The sequence below is a fragment of the Rhinatrema bivittatum genome, chromosome 4, assembly GCF_901001135.1.
Source record: "Rhinatrema bivittatum chromosome 4, aRhiBiv1.1, whole genome shotgun sequence".
In the NCBI taxonomy this organism is placed as follows: domain Eukaryota; kingdom Metazoa; phylum Chordata; class Amphibia; order Gymnophiona; family Rhinatrematidae; genus Rhinatrema; species Rhinatrema bivittatum.
The window spans coordinates 294,342,164-294,368,948 of record NC_042618.1 but is presented as its reverse complement, the minus strand read 5'-3'; the positions used below and the strand labels follow the sequence as shown (position 1 = coordinate 294,368,948).

The 26,785-nt window shown below is 42.6% G+C and overlaps 1 protein-coding gene across 1 annotated transcript in view; it reads right to left on the bottom strand.

Moving 5' to 3' along the window:
• SCG5 (secretogranin V) overlaps positions 1-26,785 on the bottom strand; it is a 195,037-nt gene that overhangs the window by 42,403 nt on the left and 125,849 nt on the right. Inside the window, exon 4 of the mRNA XM_029600202.1 lies at positions 11,378-11,490. Within this exon, the coding sequence (XP_029456062.1) occupies positions 11,378-11,490 (113 nt within the window). The remainder of the gene's footprint in view (positions 1-11,377; positions 11,491-26,785) is intronic.

The following is a 26,785-nucleotide window of genomic DNA, read 5'->3' as shown; positions in this document are numbered from 1 at the left end:
CATCACTAGTGCTTAAGTAGGGCCCGCGGTGGGAAGCGAGCTGCGGCCCCGGATGATGTCATCAGCGGAGCACCGGTACTTAAGCCTGGGCTCCGCTCCCTAGCTTTGCCTTTGCAACAGGTCCCCTCACTGGTCGAGTACACGTTGCCTCCTGAGAGATTCGTCTCACTCCCATGTTCCTCGCTGATCCTGGTTCCTGATTCCTTTGCTCATACTTTCATGCTCTTTACTTTTCCTCGGATTGTCTACACGGACTTTGACTCTGCTTTGCCTGACCACACCATTGACTCTCTCCAAGCCTGGACCTCTGCTTTGTCTGACCATGCCATTCACTCTCTCCAAGCCCGGACATCTGCTTTGCCTGACCATGCCATTCACTCTCTCCAGATCCAGACCTCTGCATCATTTGACTACGCTTGACTATTTCTGTGATCAGACCTCAGCCTTGCTTGCCACCATTTCCAGATTGCCGCAGCCCTGACTCAAGCTTGTACCACGACACCTCTTTAGCCTATGTCCTGGAATTGGTCTATTCATTCTTCAGTCTGCTCTTGCTTGGGCGCCCCCTCTCTGCTTTCGTTTCAGTGGCGCCCGAGTCTCCGGGACACTACCTTGTCCAGTGCAAGACTGTACCATCTCTCTCCTGCTGTCTCTGGGCTGACTCCGATCTCTTCATCAACAACACACAGAGGCCCAACTAAGTCCAGCCAGCCCCAGCACCCAAAGGCTCAACCCGAGGGGAACAAGAGCTGGTATTGGTGAAGCTCCAGCCAGCCTCTATTCATTAGCCCACTCCACCTGCCGACGGTGGGGACCCGTAGGTTCCTATCTATGGGTTGCATCAACCCCACCTCAGCCCAAGGGTCCACCTCCAGCGCAACAGCTATCAAGGCATCTGCAAGAGCATCGACCTACTTTCCCGTAATTATTAGTGGTCTAATTTAACTAATTATGTACAGCTTTATGTATATACTCTTGCATCAACTGTGCCCAAATAAGGCACTATGCCAACATCCCTTGGTCCTTCTACATTTGCTACCCATCCCTCAGAAACCCTGGATCAACATATCCATGTGCTTTATCATAGATTTTCTCCAGGCCTGGATTTCCCAATAGGCACACTAGGCCTGTGCCTAGGGGCAGCAGGCCAGCCTAATATTTGCTGCCGCCCAGCTGTGCTGAATCTCACTCATCAGAAAATAGCCTTCTCTCTCCCTCCCCTCCCCCCCCCCCCCCAATATGGAGAACTAGAGTGGAGGGCTCAGGCTGGAAGGGACAGAACAAAGCAAACTTCTCTGTTTCCTTTTCCAGCCCCTTCCTTCCTGGAATCTACAAAGAACAGGAGGCAAGGTATAAGGCCATAGTAGATAGGGTGCAAAGAAAAGCCACTCTGTTCCCTAATCTCATCTCTCTCCTCTTGTCATTTAAGGACACGAGTAAAGGTAAGCATGAAGCAGACAGAGCAGAGCAAAGAAGCCTGTGCTTTAGAACTTCTGCTCTGTTGTACTTTGTTGGAGTCAGGGCATGTGGACGGGGACGATAGCACCAACAGTGCTTAGGGGTGGCAAAATCCTAATTCCATCTCTGATTATCTCTCCTTTGTGGGTGGATGGTCATCTGGATGGTAGTGGACCAATATTCTAAAATGGCACACTTTGTCCCTCTCAAATCCTTATCCACCACTTTGACTCTTGCTCATCACATTTTTCAACACAATTTCTGATTACACAGTCTCCTGGAATGCATTGTCAGCGACCGAGGAGTATAATTTACATCAAGATTCCTGTATGCGCTATGCAAAAATTGACCCTCTCCATTTGGTGGCAAGATGAAGAGGGTCAATCAACTCCTTGAGAGCTTTCTCAGGGCCTATGTCTCCAGCAGGCAGGAAGACTAGACACCATTACTCCCCTGGGCTGAGTTTTACTATAATAACCAAGCCAGCAAATCTTCTGGTTCTTCACCCTTCTACATAATATTTGGTCACCCCAGAATATCGATGCCGATTCAATTATCCATGAAGAACCCAGAGGCTCATACAACTGCCGGAGATTTGGCAGGCCACCCAGTCTCTGCTCAGAAAGGCTACCGATCACTACAAAAAGGGTGCTGACAGGAAATGCAGTCCTGCCTCTTAATTCTTTTCAAGCAATAAGGTATGGCTCGGCACGAAGAACATCCGACTCAAAGTGCCCTCTATTATATTCACCCCTAGATTCATTGGACCTTATCAGGTCTTAAAACAGATTAATCCATTGACCTATAGAATCAAGATCCCCTCTTCCCTCTGCATTCTTAATATCTTCCATGTCTCATTACTTAAATGATTAATTGTCAACAGATACAATGACAATCCCTCCACTTACCACGGTCTCATCTGTCTTCGAGGAGTGGAGTAGCAGCCTAGTGGTTAGAAAAGTAGACTATAAATCATGGAAGCCAGGGTTCAAAAATCCCACTGCCACTCCTTGTGACCTTGGGCAAGTCACTTCACTCTCCATTGCCTCAGGTACAAAACTTAGATTGTTAGCCCTCTGGGGACAGGGAAATACCTAGAGTACCTGAATGTAATCCACATTGAGGCACCTAAAAGATGGAATCTAAATAAATAAATAAAATCTCCTGAATTTGACGTTAATTAAATAATTAACTAAAAACTGATGAGAAACAGACTATTATCTGGTGGATTGGAAGGCTAATGGTTCTGAGGAACAATCCTGTGATCTCACATAAAATCTTAATACCCAAGTTTTGATCAGAAGATTCCATTGGCTCTTCCCCTTCAAGCCTAGAAAGAGGAGGCTAGGAGTGGTACTGTAATATATTATTGACCATGTGTTCCTGCCTCATGATCCAGGTCCCATTGTTGAAACCAGCAAATGGTTGAGATCCTCCAGTATGGCTCCCAGCATCTGGCTTCTGCTTTACATTCTATTCTGAGGCGTACTACTTCTGGGTTTTATAGGCCTGACTTCCTGAACTTCCTGTGGCATTGGCTAGTGATGTCAGCACTACAAATGTATATATACAAAATCCATTTCACTCACTGGGTGCTTTAGCAAAAGGTCTTGCTTCCTGTTTCTGAGTCTCTTTGCTGTTCTGGCTCTGATTATTCCTTGTGATCCAGCCTTGTTTCTGACCTCGTACAGCCTGCTGCTTGCCCTGACATGACTGACTATTATCTATTTGAACACTAATCATTCCAACCTTAGTCTGCCTGATTACGCTTTCATCTCCTGCTTCTACACAGTGCCTCAGGTCCTACCCATCAACTACTACCTGTGAGGGCCTACCTCATTCCCTTGGAGGTCACCTTGTGACCCAGGATCTCCCTAGCCCCCCCCCTCCCCCCCAGGTACTTGAAGACCACAACACTACCTCCTCTTCCTGGGCTACTCTCTGCTCCAGCAATATTGCTTTCTGCCTCCTCTTCATGCTCAATGGAAGTTAGATTTCTCACCCCCCTTCTCTCTCCTCTGATTGATTCTAAAAAGCCTCCACATGATTTCTCTAAATCAGTAATTTCTTGCAGGATCTGTGCAAACATTTCTCAGGAGGCATCAGGGAGGAACACTGTGCTATTTTTGCCTGCTCTACTCCTAGTACTACCCTTGCGTCTTCAGTGCCAATGCCACTTTGCCTTCTACTGCCCCTGCTCCTAAGGAATAGAGCTAACAATGGCAGCAGGACGCATATCTTCTTCCAGCCTCAGCTTCTTCTTGCTAGATGCTCCATGTGCCTGTAATTTCCCCTAAGAAAAAAATCTCTTTAGCTTGTGTGGGGGAGTGTCGGTACTGGTAGTACTACTATGCTACCACATGTACTGGGAATTTTACTTGTTGGTGTCTTTACAGAAGGAAACAAAGCTTTTCCTCTTCTTCTGCCATTGTTTCCACCACACCTTCCTTTTCCTCCCATTACTTGTTGCATGATGGAAAGTTTACACAATAACAAAGGACTGCTCACTGTCTAGTGACCACTGCCTTGTAAAGGGATGTCTCTTTACTTTTACAGGTACTGTAGTGTATTGTTACATTTTTCACTACTCTCACACTCGCTGCCATGTATATGATAATAGTGGTATTGGTTTATTCTACAGATGAAGATGACAGTTTATGGAAAAACAGCACACTACCACATACATCAAATTTATATTTTCCCTTTAAAGATGAGACTCAGAGAAGGTAAAATTCAAGCCTACTCCCTTGCTCTATTCCTAGTTATTATTAATTTTTATTCAATCTGAGATATCACATTGGTTTACATTCAGGTACTGTAGGTATTTCTCTATCCCCAGAGGGCTTACAATCTAAGTTTTGTACCTGAGGCAATGGAGGGTAAAGTGACTTTCCCAAGGTCACAAGGAGCGACAGCGGGACTCGAACGCAGGTCTCCTGGTTTGTAGCCCACTGCTCTAACCACTAGGCTATTCCTCCTCCCACACACATGCTGAAGTGCAATTCTGTAGTGGTAGTGCACTGACTTGCACCCACTATATAGAGCTCACAGTGCAGCACTGCTCACACTGGGGCCAATGCAGTAAAGTGCACTCAGCCTAGTGCACAGGTTAATGCAGTGGTTCTTAACCCTGTCCTGGGGACCCCCCCAGCCAGTCGGGTTTTCAGGATATCCACTGCCTCCATAACATGCAAATTTTCTCTCACGCATATTCATTGTGGATATCCTGAAAACCCGACTGGCTGAGGGGGTCCCCAGGACAGGGTTGAGAACCACTGGGTTAATGAGTGGTTGGACATGCATTTTGGATGTGCTAGACTAACCCCCAATGCAATAAGGGGATCAACGTGCCCAAAAATGAGCGTCCAAACAAAGGCATAGCTTATAGCGCTCATCATGTGTAAATGCCATGTAGATGAGACTATTAGCTATTATCCCATGATGCAAAAAACCCCATACACCCGAGGCACACTTTTTAACATGTCAAATTTTATGCCTGCTCCAGAGCAGGTGTAAAGTCTTGCCACGCATCAAGGGCTCAACTTAAGGACAAAAAATACTGCTTTTTTGTGGTTCTTCCTACTTAATATTGTCACAATACTAAGTAGGAGGAACCGCAGAAAGCAGCACCATTCAAAATTTAAAAGGGTTTTCTGAAAAAAAAAAAAAGTCTGGGCACACAATAAATACGCTTCAGGCCATTTATATTGTGCTGGTCAATTGGCTGCTGCGTGATAAAATGAAAGTTCATATTCAGCGTCCATTTTCCTAACCCGCACATAGCCACATCTCTTGGGCACCCGATGTTAAGGATGCACTAGGGACATACAATTTCCCCTAGTACGTCCTTTTTATCATGGCAGATCATTAGAATATTGCATTGGGTGCCTAGCAGAGGTGACTGGTCACGCATTAGGAAAACGGGCACTCAATACGAATGCCCGTTTTTAGCGCATTTATATTGCATCAGCCTGATTGAGTTTTCTTTTTACACTTTGCGGTATTACTGTTAATGAAAAACAAATAAAAGATTAGACATGCAGTAACAAATTATCGGTAGGTGTTTGAATAGAAGAAACATAAGAGCTGGAGACCACCTCACTTTTTAATTCTCCTAGTCCCAGTATTCTCAATCTTTTGTCTGTTCTCAGTTTTTCTTCAGCTAGCTGTGCTACAAACCACCTCTCTTACATCCCACAGACAAATGAACCGAAATGGTCATGTTACTTCTTCCTCTTTCAGCTTGAAAATAAAAGAGGACTCTCAATCCATGCAGATGCCAGCTAGGATAGGCTGACTTGAAAAAATGTTTACTTTAATTGGTCCTACTTCCTGGCATGTTCCCTATATCTCCAATCATTCTAGGGTCAAATGTGACATCACCAGTTGCTAAATACTGTGCTAGCTGCCTTGAGAAGAAAAGAAGCCCTTGCGGTTCTGCTTGTCCCATAGATTTTAATGGGAAACAAAAATGAATACAAACAAAACTTTTCATTGATTTTTGGAGCACAGGCCATTTGTATTCATTTTCCTAAATCCAAAACAAATCAGGAAAATTTGTTTTGGATTACTGATTTGTTTTAAAGGAATGCACATCCCTATAACATCTACTGCGGTTGGGTTCCTCAGCTAAACTAAGCTGATTAGTGATGAAAATCAGGAACTAACCAGCTAGGTCAAAGCTAGCTATCCTTTCCTACCTCCAGCACCTGATCCAGGAAAATAAAACCACCCTCACCTGAGGGTGGCGCTGGTGAGCAACCTTCAAGATGGTTGACTGATTTTGTTGCTCCTGAGCCTTCTTTTATAAATCTGGTTTTTCCCACAAATCTACTTGGTTTTTTTTTCTTCTCTCCAGCTACTATTTGGGCTCTATGATTTCCTGGATTATGGCAACAGCAAAATCGGCTCGAACACACTTACTATCTCAATTCCAGTACAGCACTAAGAGAGCCAAGCCAGATCCCTCCATCTCCAACTAAAATGCCTTTGCGAAAACGATCAGAGATTTCTTTACAATCTTATCAAAGCTGAAATTTTATAAGTCAAAGCGCTGATTAAAGAAAACTCAATGACTATTGGAGAAATCCAGTCAGACTTAGCACCTTTAAAATCCAGAATTCTCTGCAATGTCTGTTAGAATGGAGACAATAAAGGAGAAAATTGCTGTGAATTCTGCAAACATCCTGGAACTGCAGCACCAGGTCAAAAAGCTCTGTCTCCTTGAGCACACCTTGAAGATCTAAACAACTGATCAAGACGAAACAATATCCATGTTCTCGGTGTTCCTGAGAATGCAGAAGGGACAGATTCCATTTGTTTCATGTGTGACAGGGACACCAATCCTGTCACTAATATGACCTGGGTGAATTCTGAGTTTAGCTATAGAGAATTAGTTAGAGTGGTGGAAGGTACTATTTAAATACAGCTCTCGTCTTCTTGTGGAGTCTGGAAAGGCTGTCCCCCCCCTGAGAGTCTATTTAGGAGCTCTCCAAATTGAGCTTGAGAGACAGTCCATTTAGGTTTTCAGAAAGTGCAGAGAAGTTAAATTTTGTAGTTTTTGCAGGCCTAGTCAGTAAAAGCAGGCTAGTCCAGCCTGTGGGTTCTGACCAGGGTCGGGAGAGTATTCTCCTTCCAGTACACAACCTATCTGGTGGAGTTTCCCTCTGGGTCTAATTTAAGGGATTTTTTTGAGATTTTTATTAGGAGCCTCACTGGACCCCTGGGCCTGTCTTGCACATAGGGATTGGGGAGCCCTGTGTGTGGGCTACTCGGGGTCAGGGAAGATACACCCCTGAAGTAGTGGTGACTTGATGTGAGGAGGAGACTGCTATTTTGATTCTGTTCCTTTTGGGGGAAAGAACACTTTTTGTTAGAAGATCCTGGAGGAAGTTTGGCTGACCCTTCCTTCCTTTGTGAAGCAAGAGAACATCTTGTTTCTAAGAGGATTCCTTACCATCAAGGATACTGTGAGAGAGTACTAAAGAGAATGTGTAAAATAAAAGAAGATCCCGAAGACCTCCTAACTGTGAGTAAAGGAAAAATTATTGGAAGCACCCATATGGTGTTTACCACCCCACAGAGAGAGAAAGGAAAAATTAACTATGCCATACACTGTTTTTGCAAGTTATCAGTTTTGGAAGGAGTTTTGCCCAGCGTAAAAGACCCTGTCTATATTGGAGCTCCACTTAATTAATTCAAGAGGTTGAGAGTTTTCGCCTGGATCCTGATACAAGTGAGTCTTGCATAGACAGAGGAAATAAGATTGTAAAGAGACTGAGAAGATATCTCTATGGTGTTGCAATTTGAGTTTTCTGCTATTTATCACCAGTATTTACAGTAAAGACTTATTTGGGACTCTACCAAAGGGGCCGATGCAATATAAATTGCAGAAAGCGGATGCTGAAAAGTCAGCGCCCGCTTTCCTAACGTGCGCGTGGTGCCTGCAAAGGGGGCGCCATGCAATATCCAAATTAGGGGGTCGCACTAGCAAGGAGGCGCTAGGATCGCTTGCGAGTTTATCGGTGGCCGGTTATGAAAACAGACGCCGAGTTTACCGGCATCGGTCTTCATAACTCGGTGGTCTCCATGCAGGCGTTAATAGCTGAGCGATAAATGTGCGTCTGAGATGCACATTTATTTTTTTGCATGCGGGTTAAATATACGCTAACGCCCCTATTGCATTAGGGGGTGGATTAGCGCCTATTTAACCCGCATTGGAGTGCAGGTTATACAGTGTGCTCGGCACACTGTATTGCATCGGCCCCAAAGTGACTCCAGAATATTTATTTTTGCACTCACTGCACTCACATAAAGAACAAACATCCTCCCCAGGAGAAACAAAATTAAGGGCCGGATTTTAAAAGGGTTACGCGTGTAACCCTTTAAAAAATGTCCCTGCGCACTCCGAGCCTATTTTGCATAGGCTCAGCAGCGCACGCAAGCCCCGGGATGCCCGTAAGTCCCAGGGCTTCGCAAGGGGGGGGGGTGTCGGGGGCATGTCTGGTGGGCGGCGCAGATTTTGGGGCGGGGCGTGGCGCCGGCCCGGGGGTGTGGTCGAGGCCTCCAGACCAGCCCTCGGGTCGGGTGATGGCACACCAGCAGCCCACTGGCGCGCGCAGTTACGCCTGCATCCGGCAGGCGCAACTTTCCCAACAAAGGTAGGGGGAAGGTTTAGATAGGGCCGGGGGGGGGGGGGGTTAGGTAGGGAAAGGGAGGGGAAGGTGCGGGAGGGGGGTGGAATGAAAGTTCCCTCCGAGGCCGCTCTGATTTCAGAGTGGCCTCGGAGGGAACGGGCAGTGCGCACAGAGCTCGACGCGCGCAAGTTGCACAAATGTGCACCCCCTTGCATGCGCCGACCCCGGATTTTATAAGATACGCGCGTTATCTTATAAAATCCGGCGTACTTCTGTTCGCGCCTGGTGCGTGAACAAAAGTATGCGCGCGCGTAGATTTATAAAATCTATCCCACAATGTATAAAGAAACCACCCCTGTCACTTCGGGACCTGAAAGGACTCCTTTGTTCCCCCAGTACAACAAATCCACACTTTGGGAAGCAAGGGAGACAGAACAGCTAGCCAGTGAGAGGTTCCAGCCCCGAAGCAGGCACATCAGGGTGAGGTTACACATGTAATGATTTCTCACAAAGCTTTTAGGCATTGAGTCAAACAGGATAAAAATTACACAGGAAACTGAATGTAATGCTGAATCTTTTTGGATAGAAATTCCAAGAAAAAAGGGGAATAAATTAGCAGAGAGAGTGTATTACCATCCACCTGGCCATAATGAGCAGACATATAATGAAATGCTAAAAGAAATTAAGAAAGCTAACAAAATCCACAGCACAGTAATAATGGTTAATTTTAATTTCCCCAGTGTTGACTGGGTGAATGTCACATCAGAACATTCAAGAAAGGTAAAATTCTGTCCCTCTTGAATTTTTACATTAAAACATAACACACCAACCAGCAATCCGACTCTTTACATTAACCCCACCACCACCACCATACACAAACACAAACACAGTTGCACAGGTTCCTTCCCTCGCTTCCTCATCTTTGTATTTAAAAAGAAAAGTCTCCAGGCATCTGGATTTCCCTTACCTCTCCACTGTCATTAAAAAAAGGTACTCTGCCTGCTCCCCTCCCTGCTGTCCAAAATAATTCTTTATCCTCTCCAACTTGTTCAGCCATATTAGCACATCATGCTCCCTCTCTGGGCTTATTTGAGTTGCAACTGAAACACTAACTTTTTGAGATTGCTTTTTAAATCTTAAACTCTGGCTTTTTTCATTGAATCCATTCAGCTCGTCGAGCTCTTCCCAGCACCTGATGCAGACAGGATCCATCAAAACACTGGCAGTGTTGGGCAGAACCCTTGACGTGAACAACACTGGGAATCTACAGTATAAAAGACCTACATTGGCTTCCAGTTAACTTTAGAATACTCCACAAATCTCTCACCATCATCCACAAAAGTATCTACCACCAGACCCCCCTAGACCTGCTACACCCTCTCAAATTACACTCTTCGGCTAGACTTTTAAGAGATGCCTATAAGGGATCCCCACACGTTCCCCCGATCAAAATGGTACATAGATTAAACATCAGAGACCGGGCTTTTTCAACAGCAGGCCCCGCCATCTGGAACACACTGCCCCCGGACCTCCGACAGGAAACCTGCCTCCTAACTTTTAAAAAGAAACTCAAGACATGGCTGTTCGGTCGAGCCTTTCCCGGCTCCTAGACTATTTCTGCCAATATAGTATCCAATCAGCTGTTCTTCAGTTATTTCATATTACTACATAAACTAGCAGAGTGTCACATAATCATGTTATAATGCTAGAGTTAATCTCCAGAGGTTGGCTTCAAGCCCCTACTCTCTGTTTATACCTCTCTACCTTGGTTTCTCCTACTCTTCACTTCCAATTCCCAGTTGCTCGCCCTTGTTATAATGTAACTTTTACTTTCTGCTCCCACTCTGTCTCCTCTAATTGAGGTTTTGACTTGTTATTGTTAATGAACTATTGTTCTATGTAAACCGAGTTGATTTGATCTGTATCAAGAAAGTCGGTATATAAAAACCCTAAATAAATAAATAAATAAATAAACAAATAAATAAATATGTATACTGAATACCCAACTGATTGGGAAAGTGGCACTTTCACCTCCATCATAACAATGGAAGGACCCTTCATGGACTTACAAGAGAAGTGATTCGGACATTCACTTTAATTGGTTCCTTGATGAAAGTGTAGGTAGAGTACAATTTTTTAATACAATTGTATGGGCAAAGAAAAAATCTAAAAAAAAAGATGACATACACAGGTGAAACATTCGATGATAGTACATGATTATATTTAAGTGGATTACACAGCTTGTTTAGTGGATGAACCACAACATATGATACCGGAGACTGCCATATAGGCAAGTTACCCCATTGACTTGTTTGTTGGTTAGTAGTAGACAGGGGGGGAATTCATGAGGCTTGTTTTTTCTATTTTGGACTAAAAATTACTCCACCAAAACTAACCACACAAACAAACATGCTAAAAACACAAAGAATATTTTTGCTTAAATTTAACTTTCATACTTTTGAAAATCCAAAATTATGCAAATAAATGCAAATCTCTCCCCAGCCCCAGCCCCATGAACCCCTCCTCTCAATCTGCGTAAATTTATGTGCAGACAGGATATGAGCACATACGTTTACCCATATATTGGGCAGGACATTTTATAACATGTTGTTTCTTTTGGCCATGGAAACAGCTTTGAAAATTACTCTCCTAAAAAGATAATAGGGAGATTGGGCAATATCAGTTATAGTATAAGACCTCAGCAGTGCTGCTGTTTTGAGGTTCTGACGAGGGTGACAGCTCATGACATCTTCACTTGCTGTACATAAGCAGAACATACTTACCCACTTGCCCATGCCTGGATAGTCATGCTCAGGATCAAAGAGGTGCTGGTGCAGCTGGTAGTCTCTGCTAAACTCTGCCGTGTCTGGAGAGTTTTCTAGACAGTCATCATCACCTGGAAGTAATGACAGAAATTTTATAAGGCAATGAGTGTGTACAATAAAGACAATGTCATCAACTAAGAGGCCCACTCTGGTTAACTTTTATTACTTCTACTGTGCTGTTATATATATTACTTGATCTTTGGTCTTCTTTCTCCATCACTCCTCTACTAGGTTCCCATTTTTATGTCTAGGGTTGCCAACTGTCTGAATTTTTTCCAGACAGTACAGAATTTAAAGGCAGTGTCTGGAAGACAGTCTGATGGCTAACAAGTCCAAAATTTTTGAGATTTTAACATTCTAGTCCAGAATAGCAGCTCTGTTTGGAACCCACCAGTGGCTCACATTCTCTGACCTACCTTGGAGGTGCTGTGGTTTAATGCCACATCCTACGATAATGCTACACTGAGAATTTTTAGGGTTTGACCCAATGCCCGTTATCAATGCAACTTGCCTGCATGCATTTCCCTCTCTCCTCTGCAGCAAACAGCAATCTCCAGCATAGGATCACTCACCGATCAAAGTCATCTGACTTGACACGTCTGGGAAGAAATTATTAGGAGTGGGAATTCGTTTGCAACGAAATAGGAAATACTGACAATATTTCCTATTTTGTTGCATTTCAGGAATTTAAAAAAATTGATAACAAAAACCACAACGTTTTGTGTGTTTTTTCCTATTGCTTTTTTATGGAGGGAGGGGAGAGGTTAAAAAAGCATGTTTAAAAAAACAAACAACCCCAGAATCACCCAACCCTTTCCATTTATTAAAAGATGGAGCCCCCCTCCATGCGGACCCCCCCCCACCCCCACCCTCACGACCCCCCCCCCAGGACTCACCCAGTTGATGACATGGTGGTCTAATGGGGAGTCAGAGAGCGACCTCCTGCTCCCAAACCAGTGGCTGCCATTAGTCAAAATGGCACCAACTGCCCTTTTGCCCTTACCATGTGACAGATGCTACCAGTGCCATTGGGCAGCCCCTGTCATATGGTAGGGATAAAGGGCGCCTGGCCTTCCTGGATTCCGGAGCAGGTGGAAATGTCATTGTGGAGGAGTTGATTCACCAGTATAATCTGCCTACTACCATACTGGCTATTGCTGTTACCATCTCTTCCATGTAGAGCGAACCTCTGCCCGGTTGCCTAGCTGTTGCCACTTTAACACTAACCCTTCAGATGGGGCTTCTGTACCAGGAGACCATTTCCTTCACTCTTGCAATTTGTAAAACTTCTCAGCCAAAAGGTTCTATTGGTGGTTGGAATTCCAATGCTATTAATTATTTAGCAAGATTCCTGCGGTGGACAAATTCAGTAGACTTCTGGTTTACAGACTGTGCACTGAGCTATTGTGCCTAAGTAAGCTATTCCTATTGCTTTCTATTGCCTTTTTAATTTATGAGGCTAAATACCTTTGTTTTTACTTATAAAATACTGATAGTGTCATGACACTATTGCTCACATAAGGAACTTTTTCACACATTTGTTTTTTTTTATTTAAAAAAAAATCGCATTTTTAGAACATTATTAATATTTCATACACATCACCTAATATTGTTATACTGCAGGCTCAGCTGCCTTAGTCATTCAGTGTGAAGTCACTTCATCTACCCTTTGTTACATATTTATTTTAAAAAGTCTATATAAGTAAAAATTTTATATTTTCATGGAATTAATATTTACATATTTTACATGTTCCTAATAGGCTAATGTCAGTACCTGCACTACTAGTTACTGTGAAGGAATTAACATTATTTGAATGGTCATCTTCTTTTTCATGTTGCTCATAGATAAATATGAATTACCTATATATATTTATTAATTTTGTATGTATGTGTTTTAAATGTATGAGATTTTTTATATAATTTTTTTTTATATATGTTTCTTATATATGTTCAATGTATCAGACAAAGGAAACGCCTGATTTCCTGCATTTTTGTTTGAATGTAAACCGATGTGATATGTAAAATCAAACACCGATATATAAAAATAAATAAATAAATAAATAAATGTTTTAATGTCATTTTTCACTGTGTGGTACTATTAATATGTGTGCATTTTTAAATTTTTAATGTTATAAATGTATATATTTATGAGCTTATGTATTAATATATTTATTTGTTTGTTTGTATGGCCCCTGAAGCAGCCCACGTTGTATGGGCGAAACTCGGCCAGAGTCGGGCATTGGTTTTTACCTTTAATTAAAGTATTTCCTGACAATGATCTAATTTTGTTCTGGTTGCATTGTTGCTACGTTGGATTGGCTTCTGTGTTGTTTTCTGGGACCATCCCTCTTACACATAATCCGTCTATACACTGGGAGATGCTACAGATAGCCCGCTGGAGGCCCTCCTGCCATGAATGTTGCCTCTCCCAGTTCCATGCACCAGTCACAGTTGCCCAGACATCTACCTCAGATCTGCCGTCCTCCCACCCCAGTATATGGCATTTGCTCGTGTGTTCAGCAAACAGGCAGAGACACTACCACCACATAAGTCATTCGACTGCCCAATTGATCTGCTCCCAAGCAAGATGCCTGCCAAGGACTGTGTCTATCCACTTTCTGTCCCTCAAATGGAAGCCATGGGGAAGAAGGATAGCTCACTAAAGCCATGCATAGACTTCTGGGGCCTTAATGCCATCACACAAAAGAACCAATACTCACTACCCCTCATCACAGAGCTATTCGACTGCAGGAGGCACAAATCTTCACAAAGCTAGATGTTAGAGGGGCCTATAATCTTATATGCATATGAGAGGGCAATGTGTGGAAGATGGCCTTCAACACCCAGGATGACCACTGAGCATTTGGTCATGCTATTTAGCCTTTGTAACGCCCTGCCATCTTCCAACATACAATAAATTAGCTCTTCTAAGACTTTGGACAACATCCTGATCCCTGGCACAGCACCATGAGCAGGTAAAAACAGGTGTTGCAGAGACTCCATGAACACCATTTATATGCTAAACTTAAAAAATGTACATTTGAACAAGAGGAGCTGCTGTTCCTTTGTTACACTGTTTCCTGGCATGGACTACGTATGGACTCAGAGAAGGTAAAAAAAAGTTTCAGGACTGGCTGCAGCCCATAGGGCTTAAGGCCTTGCAATGCTTTCTTGGCTTTGTGAATTACTACCACCAGTTTGTGCATGGGTATTCCTTTTTGGTGGCTCCCCTTACTGCCCTTACCAAGAAGGGCGTGGATACCAGGCACTGGATCAACAAAGCCATTCAGTTCTTTGATTGTCTCATAAGACATGCTAAAAGACTTGCCATACTGGGTCAGACCAAAGGGCTATCAAGCCCAGTATCATGCAATCCAGATCCATTGAAACCCTTCATCTTGAAGGTAGATGCCTCTGCCCTTTGGGAAATGGCTGTCCTCTCTTAACACAATGATCAAGGGACTCTGATACCAATGCTTTTTATTTTTCAAGAAATTTACCCCTACGAAAAAGAATTATACAATTGGGGGCAAAGAACTCCTGTGAAATTAGTGCTAGAGGAGTGGTGCCATCGATTAGAAGAGGCTAGACATCCAATCATGATCTTTACAGACCACAAAAACTTGAAAAACGTTCTGCAGGCCCAGTGCTTGAACCCCCATCAGGCCAGATGGTCATTAATATTCAATCACTTCAATGTTAAGCTCCAGTACTGTCCAGCAGAGAAGAATCAAAGGGCTGATTCCAAAATCTCCTCAGAACCTCCATGCCACATCATTGACCCAGTGAGAATTGTGGTCGCAGCTGCCATACCTAACCCTCCAGGGAAATAGTAGTCCCCAAATGACTGTGAGAAAAAGTACTTAAATGGACATATGACTTCCATCTAGGCAAGCACCCTGGAGTTGCCAGAACTCTTGATTTACTGCTATGCCATTACTGGTGGCCTCAAGTGAAGCAGGATGTGCAGCACGTGCGCTGTTCATAAGAGCTCCATGCTTGACCATGGAGGTTGTTACACCCATTGTCAGCTCCCAAGGAAACCTGAACCCACCTGGCCACTGACCTTCCCCCTCTGTAATGACTACACAACCATCTGGGTAGTAGTAGATTACTTCTCCAAGATGGTTCACTTCACAGCTCTCCCTGTACTTCCATCAGCACCAGAATTAGCCCACCTCTTTGTCCAATATGTCTTCCACCTGCATGGGCTATCTACCCATATATTCTCTCTGATCAAGAAGTACAGTTACATAACATAAGAACATAAAATATACCATACTGGGTCAGACCAAGGGTTCATCAAACCAGTGGCCAATCCAAGTCACAAGTACCTAAACATTAGATAAATCACTAGCTTCTATTGCTTATTAATTACTGTAATAGCAGTTTATGGATTTTTCCTCTAGGAATTTATCCAAAACTTTTTTTAAACCCAGCAACACTAACTGCTGTAACCACATCCTCAGGCAATGAATTCCAGAATTTAACTATGTGCTGAGTGAAAAAGAATTTTCTTTGATTTGTTTTAAATGAGCTACTTCTCTAACATTATATTCAAATGATAATGTTAGAGAACTTCAGTTTAAGCACATTCTTGTATGATTTCCCTATTAATCATATAAATGGACTAGATCCATGTCACCTATCTTATAACTTATATTATATAAGCATGTACCGACACTGTAATGGCACTTTCATAGATACATTTTTTAACCCAACTAAATATACGTGCCTCTATGTAAACCGTTGTGATGGTACATTACTAAACGATGGTAGAGAAAATATTTTAAATAAATAACTTCACAGAGTGCCCCCTGGTCCTTCTATTATCTGAGAGAGTAAATAACTGATTTACATTAACTTGTTCAAGTCCTTTCAGAATTTTGTAGACTTTTATCATATCTCCCCTCAGTCATCTCTTCTCCAAACTGAACAGCCCTAACTTCTTTAGCCTTTCCCTATATGCATCACTTTGCACTTGTCAATGTTAAATTTCATCTGCCATTTGGAAGCCCAAGTCTTCCAGTCTCTGCTTGAGATTTAACTACTCTGCATAATTTAGTGTCATCCACAAATTTGATCATCTCACTCATTGTACCCCTTTCCAGATCCTTTATAAACATAATTAAAAGCACTGGTCCAAGTACAGATCCCTGAGGCACTCCACTGTTTACCTTTTTCCAGTGTGAAAAAGCACATTTCTGGAAAAATCATTGCAAAAAGTTTGGGATCTCCTTGGATTTTACCTCCATGCATCATCCACAAAGCAATGGCCAGACAGAGAGAATCAACCAGGTCTTTAAAGGATTCCTGCAAGTCTACGTTAAATGTTAGGACGGCTGGGCCTCACTTCTTTCTTGGTCAGAGTTTTGCTACAATAACCATGCAAGAAGTTCATCTGGATCATCACCTTTCCAGATTCTGTGTGGCAGACATCCATATGTACCACTTCCCATCCCAGTGTCAGTCTCCTGCCCTGCAGCCAACATTATGGACCAGGACCTGAAAAGCTTATGGCTGAAAACGTACCAACTCCTTACTGTGGCTGCAAGCAGATTTAAGAAACAAGCGGACAAAAGGTACCGGCCAGCACCAAAATTCAAGCCCAGGGAATTGGTCTAAGTACCCATAATCTTCATCTCAAGATGCCCTCAGCCAAATTTTCACTATGGATTCCATTGGGCTACTCCCCATTATCCACCAGGTAGGATCGGTTGCCTACTAGTTGAAACTCCCATCCATGCTCAAGATACATAATTTATTTATTTATTTTGAATTTTTATATAACCGACATTCCTGTAAAGAATACAGATCACACCGGTTTACATTGAAACAACTGTGATCCATGTCTCCCTTCTCAAGCCAGTACTCTTGTCGTGGCCCTCAGGACCCCCTCTTAAACTTGCAGAAGTAATTTCGGAGAAAGATACAGAGAACGAGATCCAAGAGATCCTAAACTCCAGGAGGGTTTGGAATAAGCTGCAATCTCTTGGAAGAGGCTTTGGCTCTCAGGAAAACTCATGGAAACCTGCTTCTAACCTCCAAGCCAAAGTTGAGAGGCCTGAGGAGGGGACTTAGAAGAGGGGGTACTGTAACTTTGGCTGCCAGCGGGAGCCTCATGACCAGCTGCACTTGCCCCAAGATGCCAGGAGAGGCTGCTGACATGGCAAGGATGCCATCATTACCACTCTACATTGGAGTCTGCCTAGTTGTGCATGCGTGTGACACGCCACTAGTTAAAGGCCCTGTGGCGGGAAACCCCCATACTGGCCCTTCCAAGCCTCTAAATGTTGTAAAGGATCCCGCAGTGGGGCCCAGAGCAAGGTCAGGTAGGCACCATTTTGAAAAATGGCACCAACCAGGCCCAGGGTTAGGGGCACCCAGAGCCCCATTGTTGGATCCTTTTCAATATTTTGAGGTTTGGGGTGCAAGAAGGGTGCTCAAGTTGGTTGCCACTTGACACCAATGGACATTTTGGTACATCATATGACTACTATATTAATTTTTGTACTTTTGTGGTTGGGTCCACCTTGAGTGGTGGCCCTTAGGTAAGGAGGGGGTTCAGCTTTTTATTCCCACCACCACACACACACTTTTTTTTTTTTTTTTTTTTAGGTATTAGCCCTTTAAAGCCAAGGTGGTCCCATGAGATTGGGGACACAATCGCTGCTACAGGGCCAACGTGGGGTTTTGTTTTTTTTTAATATTCTGCTTTTCGCACTTTTTTCAGCACTTCAAAGTGGATTACAATCAGGTACTGTGGTGTTGTTTTCCCTCACAACAAAACAATACAGCTGTGATTTTTTTCATGGGAGAGGCCCATTATTGTGGTGACACCTCCCTCCCTGTGCTAAAGCTTGATGAATCTAAGTCTAAGTTTGTACCTGAGGCAAAAGAGGGAAAGTGAGTTGCCCAAGGTCAGAAGGAAAAGGAGGGGGATTTGAACCCTTGTTCTACTGGTTTGTAACATGCTGCTCTAACCACTAGGCTACTCCTCTACTCTACTTACCCTTTAGTCAGAGAACATTATTGCATAGACCATCATTTAAAAAAGTGGTACTGGGTAAATCTCAGCCTACAGCTAGAATGCTTTCAGTAGTAGCCCTAAACTGTTGAATCTGCTTTCAGAGGTTTTTATGCAGGAATCAACATTGGGGGTGTTGCATGTTGTCCCAAATATGTAGAAAACTTACAACTTTTCTCTTCCACAAGCGCTGAGTGTCATTAAGTGAAGTTTTTTTTTCGGACTCTCTTTGTGTTAGGTTAATGTGGGCAGAAATCATTCTTTTTGATTGCATTATGCTCTTTTAAGATTAAACATAATAAAACAATGTGTTTATTAATGGTTTTATTCTGTTGTACACTGCTTTGAATAGCCTTTTGAAGGCAAAATATAAATGATTTGAATGAATGAATGAATGCTTCCAAACCCTATTTCAGGATACCCATTTTGTATGTGCATATTTTTCTGCATGTTAATGGTAGTACCCTGTGTACCCCTGCCCTGCTGAAAATTTATCACTCATAAAAATCTGTTTATGGGCATATTTGCCAATTTTACAAGCATAACACCCGCATAAGTCTTTGAAAATTCACCCCAATGAGCCTGTTAAATTTATTTATTTTAAAATATTTATTTCCTGTACCCTCCATAGTTCAGAGCAGGGTACAAATAAACATACATAAAACGATAAAATATACATACAAGCAAAACTGGGAACAATTATAGTGACAGAAAACAAAAGGATCCTACTTGCAACAAAAGTGCAAATTCAATACCAAAGAGAAGGAAGGCTAACTAACTTCTGGAAAGACTATTTTAAAAAGATAGGTTTCTAAAGATTTTTTGAAATCCTTTGTTTTTTTTTTTAGACAGAATATCTCAGAAGGAAATGAGTTCCATCCCACAGGTCCTGCTATCAAATAGGCCCTTTCTTGGGTCAGTGCAAGACAAGTGTGACAAACAGAAGGGAATATTGAGCTGGGACTGAGGTGATGAGCATAGAGGTCCAGGTAGTTTGTATATCTTGAAAGAGGAGCTTATCCAAGGTGAGGTGACATCACTGAGGAGATTATCAATGATTATGGCAAGTTTGTATCATATGCACTGTTGTATAGGAAACCAATGCAGTTGCTGTAAAACTGGGAAAATATGATCATATCTGGTACCTGTAAGTAATCAAGTGGCTCAGTTTTGGACTAGCTGTAGAGGTTTAATTAGATATTGAGGTAGATCTATGTAAAGAGAGTTGCAGTAGTCAAAAGTGGGGTGAATCCACAGCTGAACAGTTCTGAAGTCAGAAAGTTCAAGGAGGGGTCTCACATGACAAAGGAGTCTCAGTTTGGAAAAGAAAAATGGACTGCTGCTTTCACCTGACAATTCATGGAAAGTTAAGAATAAGAAATAACCCTGAGATTACATCTCTTTTATAATATATAGAGTATATCAAATGTGATATGGATTAGGAACCTGATCTGAAGGCTTACGTCCTAGAAGGATGATTTCTGATTTGTTGATGTTTAATGGCAATTTATTTTGTGAGAGCCAGTTTCTAACAGTAGATAAAAATGACATGAAATGGGAAGTGACTGACCAGGAGGATTTCAGTGGGAAGAAGACTTGTCTATTGTCTGCATGCAGTCTATACGATAGTCCGAAGGTGGACAGAAGATAGAGAGGTGTGAGATATATATTAAAGAGAGCGGCAGATAGTGAAGAGCATGGGGGATTCCGGTAGAGACAGAATACCAGGAGAAAGAGGCTGACTTAGTTTTTGGGTACTTGCCAGGTTCTTATGGCCTGGATTGGCCACTGTTGGAAACAGGATGCTGGGCTTGATGGACCCTTGGTCTGACCCAGTATGGCATTTTCTTATGTTCTTATGTTCTTATTTGCTGAGTTTGGCTGTGAAGATACGAATTAAACCATGAATGGACAGTCCCACAAATTCCTATATCAGACAGGTGGGTGAGAAAGGTGCGATGACAGGGTATCAAATGCAGATGTGATATCAAGGAGTATGAATAAGTAGGAAATATCAGAATCAAACCCGCATTGCAAGTTTCCTGAAGCAGAACTGGTATTGATTGCATTATGCAATTGTTCAAATTTTGAGATAATTGTTTCAAAACTGATTCAATTTTTTTGGCCAAGAAGCGAAGTGAGCATATGGGGTGGTAGTTTGAAGTCTGAGGGGTCTGCATTGGATTTCTTCAGGATGGGTCTTACTGATGTCTGTTTTAATGAGGAGGGAAAGGTACCAGATGAAAGAGAGATTGAGAATTTGTGAAACGGGACTGATCATTTTATAATGAGCAATTTTAAGTAGTACAGTGGAGCAAGAGTTCAGACAACACGACGAAGCGGATACATTTTCAATCGTTTGCAAAATTTCAGATTGTGACATGTAGTCAAATGTCGTTCAATTGTATGGGACCACAGAATTGTTATATAATGAGGTTGCATTAACAGCAGGAAGAGAGGCACAGTAGTTTATGATTTTGGAATTGAAAAAATCCACAAATGAGTTACATAGGTTTTGCACTGAAGATGAAGATGAAACAGGATAATTATTAAGCTTGGAAGGAGGGGTAACAAGTTGTTTTACAGTAAAAAAAAAACAACAAAAAAACCCCAGTTCCTTGTTATTGTTAATGGAAAATGGCCAATTTATGTATACTTTTAAAGGCAAGTGACAGTCTTAAATTGTATTCTGAAAGATATAGGAAGCCAAAGGAAATGACATAGGATTGGGGATATCTGTATTTTTAGCACTAGTGAGAATCCTTGCTGTGGCATTTTCTACAAGCTACAGATTTTTTTTTAAAGATTTCTGTGAAGAAAAACATATATATGGCATTACAGTAGTCCAATTTTGAGAATACTAATATCAGCGTAGATGAGAAACAAGATCAGATTCCACTATTCCCCCTATCTTCATCTTACAGATTCCTCTGCTTCCATTTTCTTCTATCCGACTTTTTTATTTCCCATCTCACTCCTTTCAGTGTCCTCTTCCCCTCCCAGCTTCCAAGGTACTCTGTCCTCCATTTCCCCACAGTCAGGTTATTTTCCCCCTCAACATTCAGGCTTTTCTTTCTCATTCTCAATTCATCAGGACTTTCTCTTCCCAACTTTTAGATTCCTTACCCTTCATCCCCTTTCAGGATCCTTTTTCCATCCATAGAGCAACACTGTACATCAAGTTGGAAAGAAAGAATCCAGTGTGATCCTCCCAGCTCAGCTTCAGGAGATTTTTTTTTTGGGGGGGGGGGGGGGGGGCTTCTAAGAGGGACAGAATTGGGGGGCTATTTTCACCAGGCTTTTTTCCTTTTATTACATTTTATATACAAACAAGCATAAAAGAAACCAAGAACATAAATGTAGAACTAAAAAAAGAAATGAAAATAAAACATACTGTACTTATCAATAGAACCGAAGTATACTGGAGTGGAAAAAATAGGAAAATTAAAAAGGATGAGGGGAGAAATTCCTTACAAAAAAAAAAAATAATAAGCTGTCTACATCAATACATTCTTCTGCATTCAAAAAGGGGGTGAGATATTCTTCAGTAAGTTTCATATTGGCAACAGTGCCACCCACATTCTCTGGTTCCTTAGCAGTAGGAAGAAAAAAAATTCTAAATAGTAAGAAATGCTTCCTAAGATATCCTCAGAACTTATTGCATAAATAGCGTAAAAAATTCCAAAGGAGAAAATATAATCTAGGAAAATTCAATACTCTTAAATTCAAGAATCTCATAGAATTTTCTAGATTTTCAAGCTTATAATACTTTTATTCTGAACCAGAGTTGACTGAACAGCAGTCAATTAGTTTGCACAATGTTCCAAGTTTCTGATCTTTTCTGACTCGGAAGAAAAAGTGGATTCCTGAAAGCATATTCTAGCATTAATATCCAAGTTAATAACAGCTAGAGATGAGAAGGACTGTTCCAAGGAGTCCCAAAACCCACCCAAATGCTTTCCAGAAAGACTAGGGAAAATGTGATTACAGAAAGCGTTTTCAAGTTTGACAAAACAGTCAATACTTCAGAAGAGGAAGCAGGTCTACTTACAGAGGCAAAAAACAGCAGTTCCAGGCCTTGAAGGATGTTGCTTTGATCATTCTGTGTGGTCTGCAATGTCCAGTGATCATGCAGCTTTGATAGAAAGCTTGCACTTCCCACAGATTTTGGCATCAATGTAACCCCCTTGAATCTCTCAAGTCTGAAATATCCAACCTTGAGGTCATTTTAGCAGGAGCCAGAAGCAAAGGCCCAGCTCATATGCTGGGGTTCAATTATGCATCTACATTGTTATCCAGCCCTGTCAGGTCTCCCACACAGGCAGTGGCAAAAGACTCCAGAGGCATCAAAGATGTAAGGGCTGCTGGAGAAATTTGGAAATGGAAGTCTGGTGCAATAAAGAAGTCACCGAGGGAACAGAACGACACCCTCGGACCTTCTCTTTCCTTTGCACCACTATGTTTGTGATACAGAAAAAGAAAAAAACAATAGGTAATTTATCCACCAGCAGAGCTCTTCCCATTATGTCCTCTCAACACATCACTATCTTGGTTCAAATGTATCTGTTTAATTTTTTTTATAATATAAACCTTTATTGACCATTTAGAGAAAATATTCCAAAGCTTCACAATACTCACAAAACATAGTTTACAATAATGGTCAGAATATTTTGAAATTAACATGTTCTAAGTTTAACATGTATCCCAACTCCCCTCCCCGTCTCTCCAGGTGACAATAAGATATAATATATAACAATATAACAATCAATTGCTGCAGTTATGTCTAGGTAAGTCTAGGATCTGCTCGACCTTCACTTAGGATATTCACCTCACAAAAAACAAAACAATGGAATAAAGAAAAAAGAAAAGACAAGAAAGAAGATAAAATGATCAGGGAGAGAAAAGAAGAATAACCCCTTCTATACAAAACTATTACGTACTAGGGGTGTGCATTTGTTTTGAACTTAAATGTAAAACGCTACTTTTTTTTTTTTTAACTTAAAAAAGTGATGAGGCGAAAACGATCGGATTTCCAACTTATTCAACATAGCTATGTTGAATACGTTGGAAATCGCGATTGTTGATCCAAAATAAAAATTTAAACCCCTCACCTTCCTTAATCCCCCCCCAAAGACTTACCACAACTCCCTGGTGATCCAGCGAGGAGTCAGGACGCCATTTCTGAACTCCTTTGCGAGGAGCACGTGACGTCGGCGCCACGTCGGAGTGACGCGGCGTCACGTGATTCCCCGCGGGTTCGCTCCGGGACCCTCGTTCGACCCAAAAGGAACTTTTGGCCAGCTTGGGGGGGCCTCCTGACACCCCCAAGCTGGCCAAAAGTTCCTTTTGGGTCGAACGAGGGTCCCGGAGCGAACCCGCGGGGAATCACGTGACGCCGCGTCACTCCAACGTGGCGCCGACGTCACGTGATTCCCTGCGGGTTCGCTCCGGGAGACCCTCGTTGCACCCAAAAGGAACTTTTGGCCAGCTTGGGGGGGGTCAGGAGGCCCCTCCAAGCTGGCCAAAAGTTCCTTTTGGGTGCAACGAGGGTACCCCGGAGCGATCGCGCGGGGAATCACGTGACGCCGCGTCACTCCGACGTGGCGCCGACGTCACGTGATTCCCTGCGGGTTCGCTCCGGGAGACCCTCGTTGCACCCAAAAGGAACTTTTGGCCAGCTTGGGGGGGTCAGGAGGCCCCTCCAGGCTGGCCAAAAGTTCCTTTTGGGTGCAACGAGGGTCCCCCGGAGCGATCGCGCGGGGAATCACGTGACGCCGACGTCACGTGCTCCTTGCAAAGGAGTTCAGAAATGGCGTCCTGACCCCGCTGGACCACCAGGGAGTTTTGGTAAGTCTTTGGGGGGGGGGATTAAGGAGGGTGAGGGGTTTAAATTTTTATTTGCACATATGGACATAGACTCAACTTATGGAATTCTCCATATGTCCATATTGACCGCAAATGACCCCCCCTTTCGACTTATGGACTTATGAACATAAACTTTTGCTCTGCACATCCCTATTACGTACCCTTCTACCTCCATCCATGCCTCCCACAATGGATCAGCACTATCTATACCTTTGGGAACATACATTACAGAGAATCAGTGTAGAAGGGGACAGGTCTTGCCAGTTGTTGGTCTTGGCCTTTCAACCATGTTGCCAATGATTTCCACACAGAGTGAAAGGGTGCAAGTTTGTCTTGTTTCACAGCAGTAAGATATGCCAATCGATAATGGTTGTGTAATCTGTGGATAACCACTGGAAGTGATGGAGGATCAGGCTGCTTCCAGACCTTATCTAATTCGCATCTGGCCGCTATGTATACTTGTAAGCAGAAATTTTGGGCATATTTATTAAGCCCCTCTACTGGTATGTTTAACAGAGCATATCTTGGTTCCATAACCCCTCCCCCCTCCAATAAGTTAGCTAACCACCTATTAACCTTTTCCCAGTAAAGTACCACTTTTGGACAGTGCCACCAAAATGCATAAAGGTGCCTGACTGACCACAGTTTCTACAGCACTTATCCGGGACAGAAGGAAACATTGCATGTAGTCTAACTGGGGTCAAGTGCCAGCGATATAATATTTTATAGCAGTGTTCCTGTATAGCAGCTGATATGGAGCACTTCGCTGTCCTATAAAACACTAGATCCCAGTCATCATAACCCATTGCTTCCCCAGGTCCTTGTTCCAAGCCTTGATAAGTGGAAAAGTGTAAAGAGTGCATGTTGAGTATAGTGTAAATCTTGGATGTGATACCTCTCACTTTGTCAGAATATTCACAATAATTCTCAAATAGGGATTTAGATAAGCGCAGAGATTTGGTTACCAACAGCAATTTTAGAAAATGACGAACTTGTACATAATCTAGAAAGTTTCTAGAGCATATCTTGTATTTTCCCTCCAAGTCTGCTAGGGTTAGGGTATCACTCTCTTTCAAAAGCTGCCCAATACAGACAATACCGTGATTAACCCACTCTAAAAAAGCATGAGACCCCATACCTACAGGAAAGTTGGTGTTATGGAACAAATTAGAAAGATGAAAATAATTAAAGGATCCCATCAATTTAGTTTTCCACTGGGCCTATACTTAATGTATTCTCTAAGGCTAATGGCAGAAAGGTCAGGGGCCTCCAGGTATGTTTGGCTTGCCAAGGAAGTGCCTGCAAAGGCATTACACCCACCAGTGACTGTTCTAACCGCACCCACTGTTTAATTTTGGCCTTATTGTAAATATTCACTAAGGCCCTAAGTTGCGCGTTACAGATTGGGGGCTCCCACGCCATTATTTTTTGGTAGGAACAATGCGGCTTGTGCGATCCTTGGAGGCTTTTTCCCCAAATAAAAGCATAGATCTTCTTCTGCCACAACTTTAAGATGGTTGCAGAGATATGAATGGGAATTGTAGAAAAAAAATACAGTGGACAGGGTAAAATATTCATCTTGATTACCGCTATTCGGCCCAGCCAGGAAAAGTGTTCCCTACTCCATTTGCTTAGATCTTTCTCAATATTCCTCCAAAGAGGTACATAATTAAGAGCAAAAAGATCAGATATACAGGGTCCAATCTGCACACCCAGATATTTAATAGACTTCTTTGCCCAGCAGAAGGGGAATTTTTGTGTTATGGTGGCTACCTCCTCACTCGATAAATTAATATTCAGGAGCTCAGATTTGTCATAATTCACTTTGAATCCAGCTACTTTATGAAAGTGGTCCAGCTCACTCATCACTCCTACAAGGGATTTATGGGGCTCCGTAAGCATAAATAGAATATCATCTGCGAATAACGATACTTTAAATTGCAGGCCCTGTAACACCACCCCTAAGGTATTTTCTGATAAACGGACCCTCGCTGCAAAGGGCTCCAGGAAAAGGGCAAACAGCATAGGTGATAGAGGGCAGCCTTGCCTAGTGCCCCACTGGATATTAAAGCTAGGTCTAAAACCACCGTTCACCTTTACCCTGGCTTTGGGTGATTCGTAAAGCTTTGCTATCCATTGCTGAAAAAACATCCCAAATCGTATTTTCTACAGAACCAGTGTACAAGGTCGAAAGCTTTTTCAGCGTCTATGGATAGCAGAGCAGAGGGGGGTTTGTATATGTTTGACCCAATCCAATATATCAACCACTTTTCGAATGTTATCACTTGCCATGTGAGATGGTATAAAGCCCACATGATCATTATGAACTAAATTGGGCATTATGGCTTTTAATCGCTCGGCAAGGACCCTCACCAGGATCTTAAGATCTATATTTATCAGGGATATAGGTCTTATATGATCCACAGATGGTAGGATTCCTCCCTGGTTTTGCTATTATTGTGATTCCCGCTATA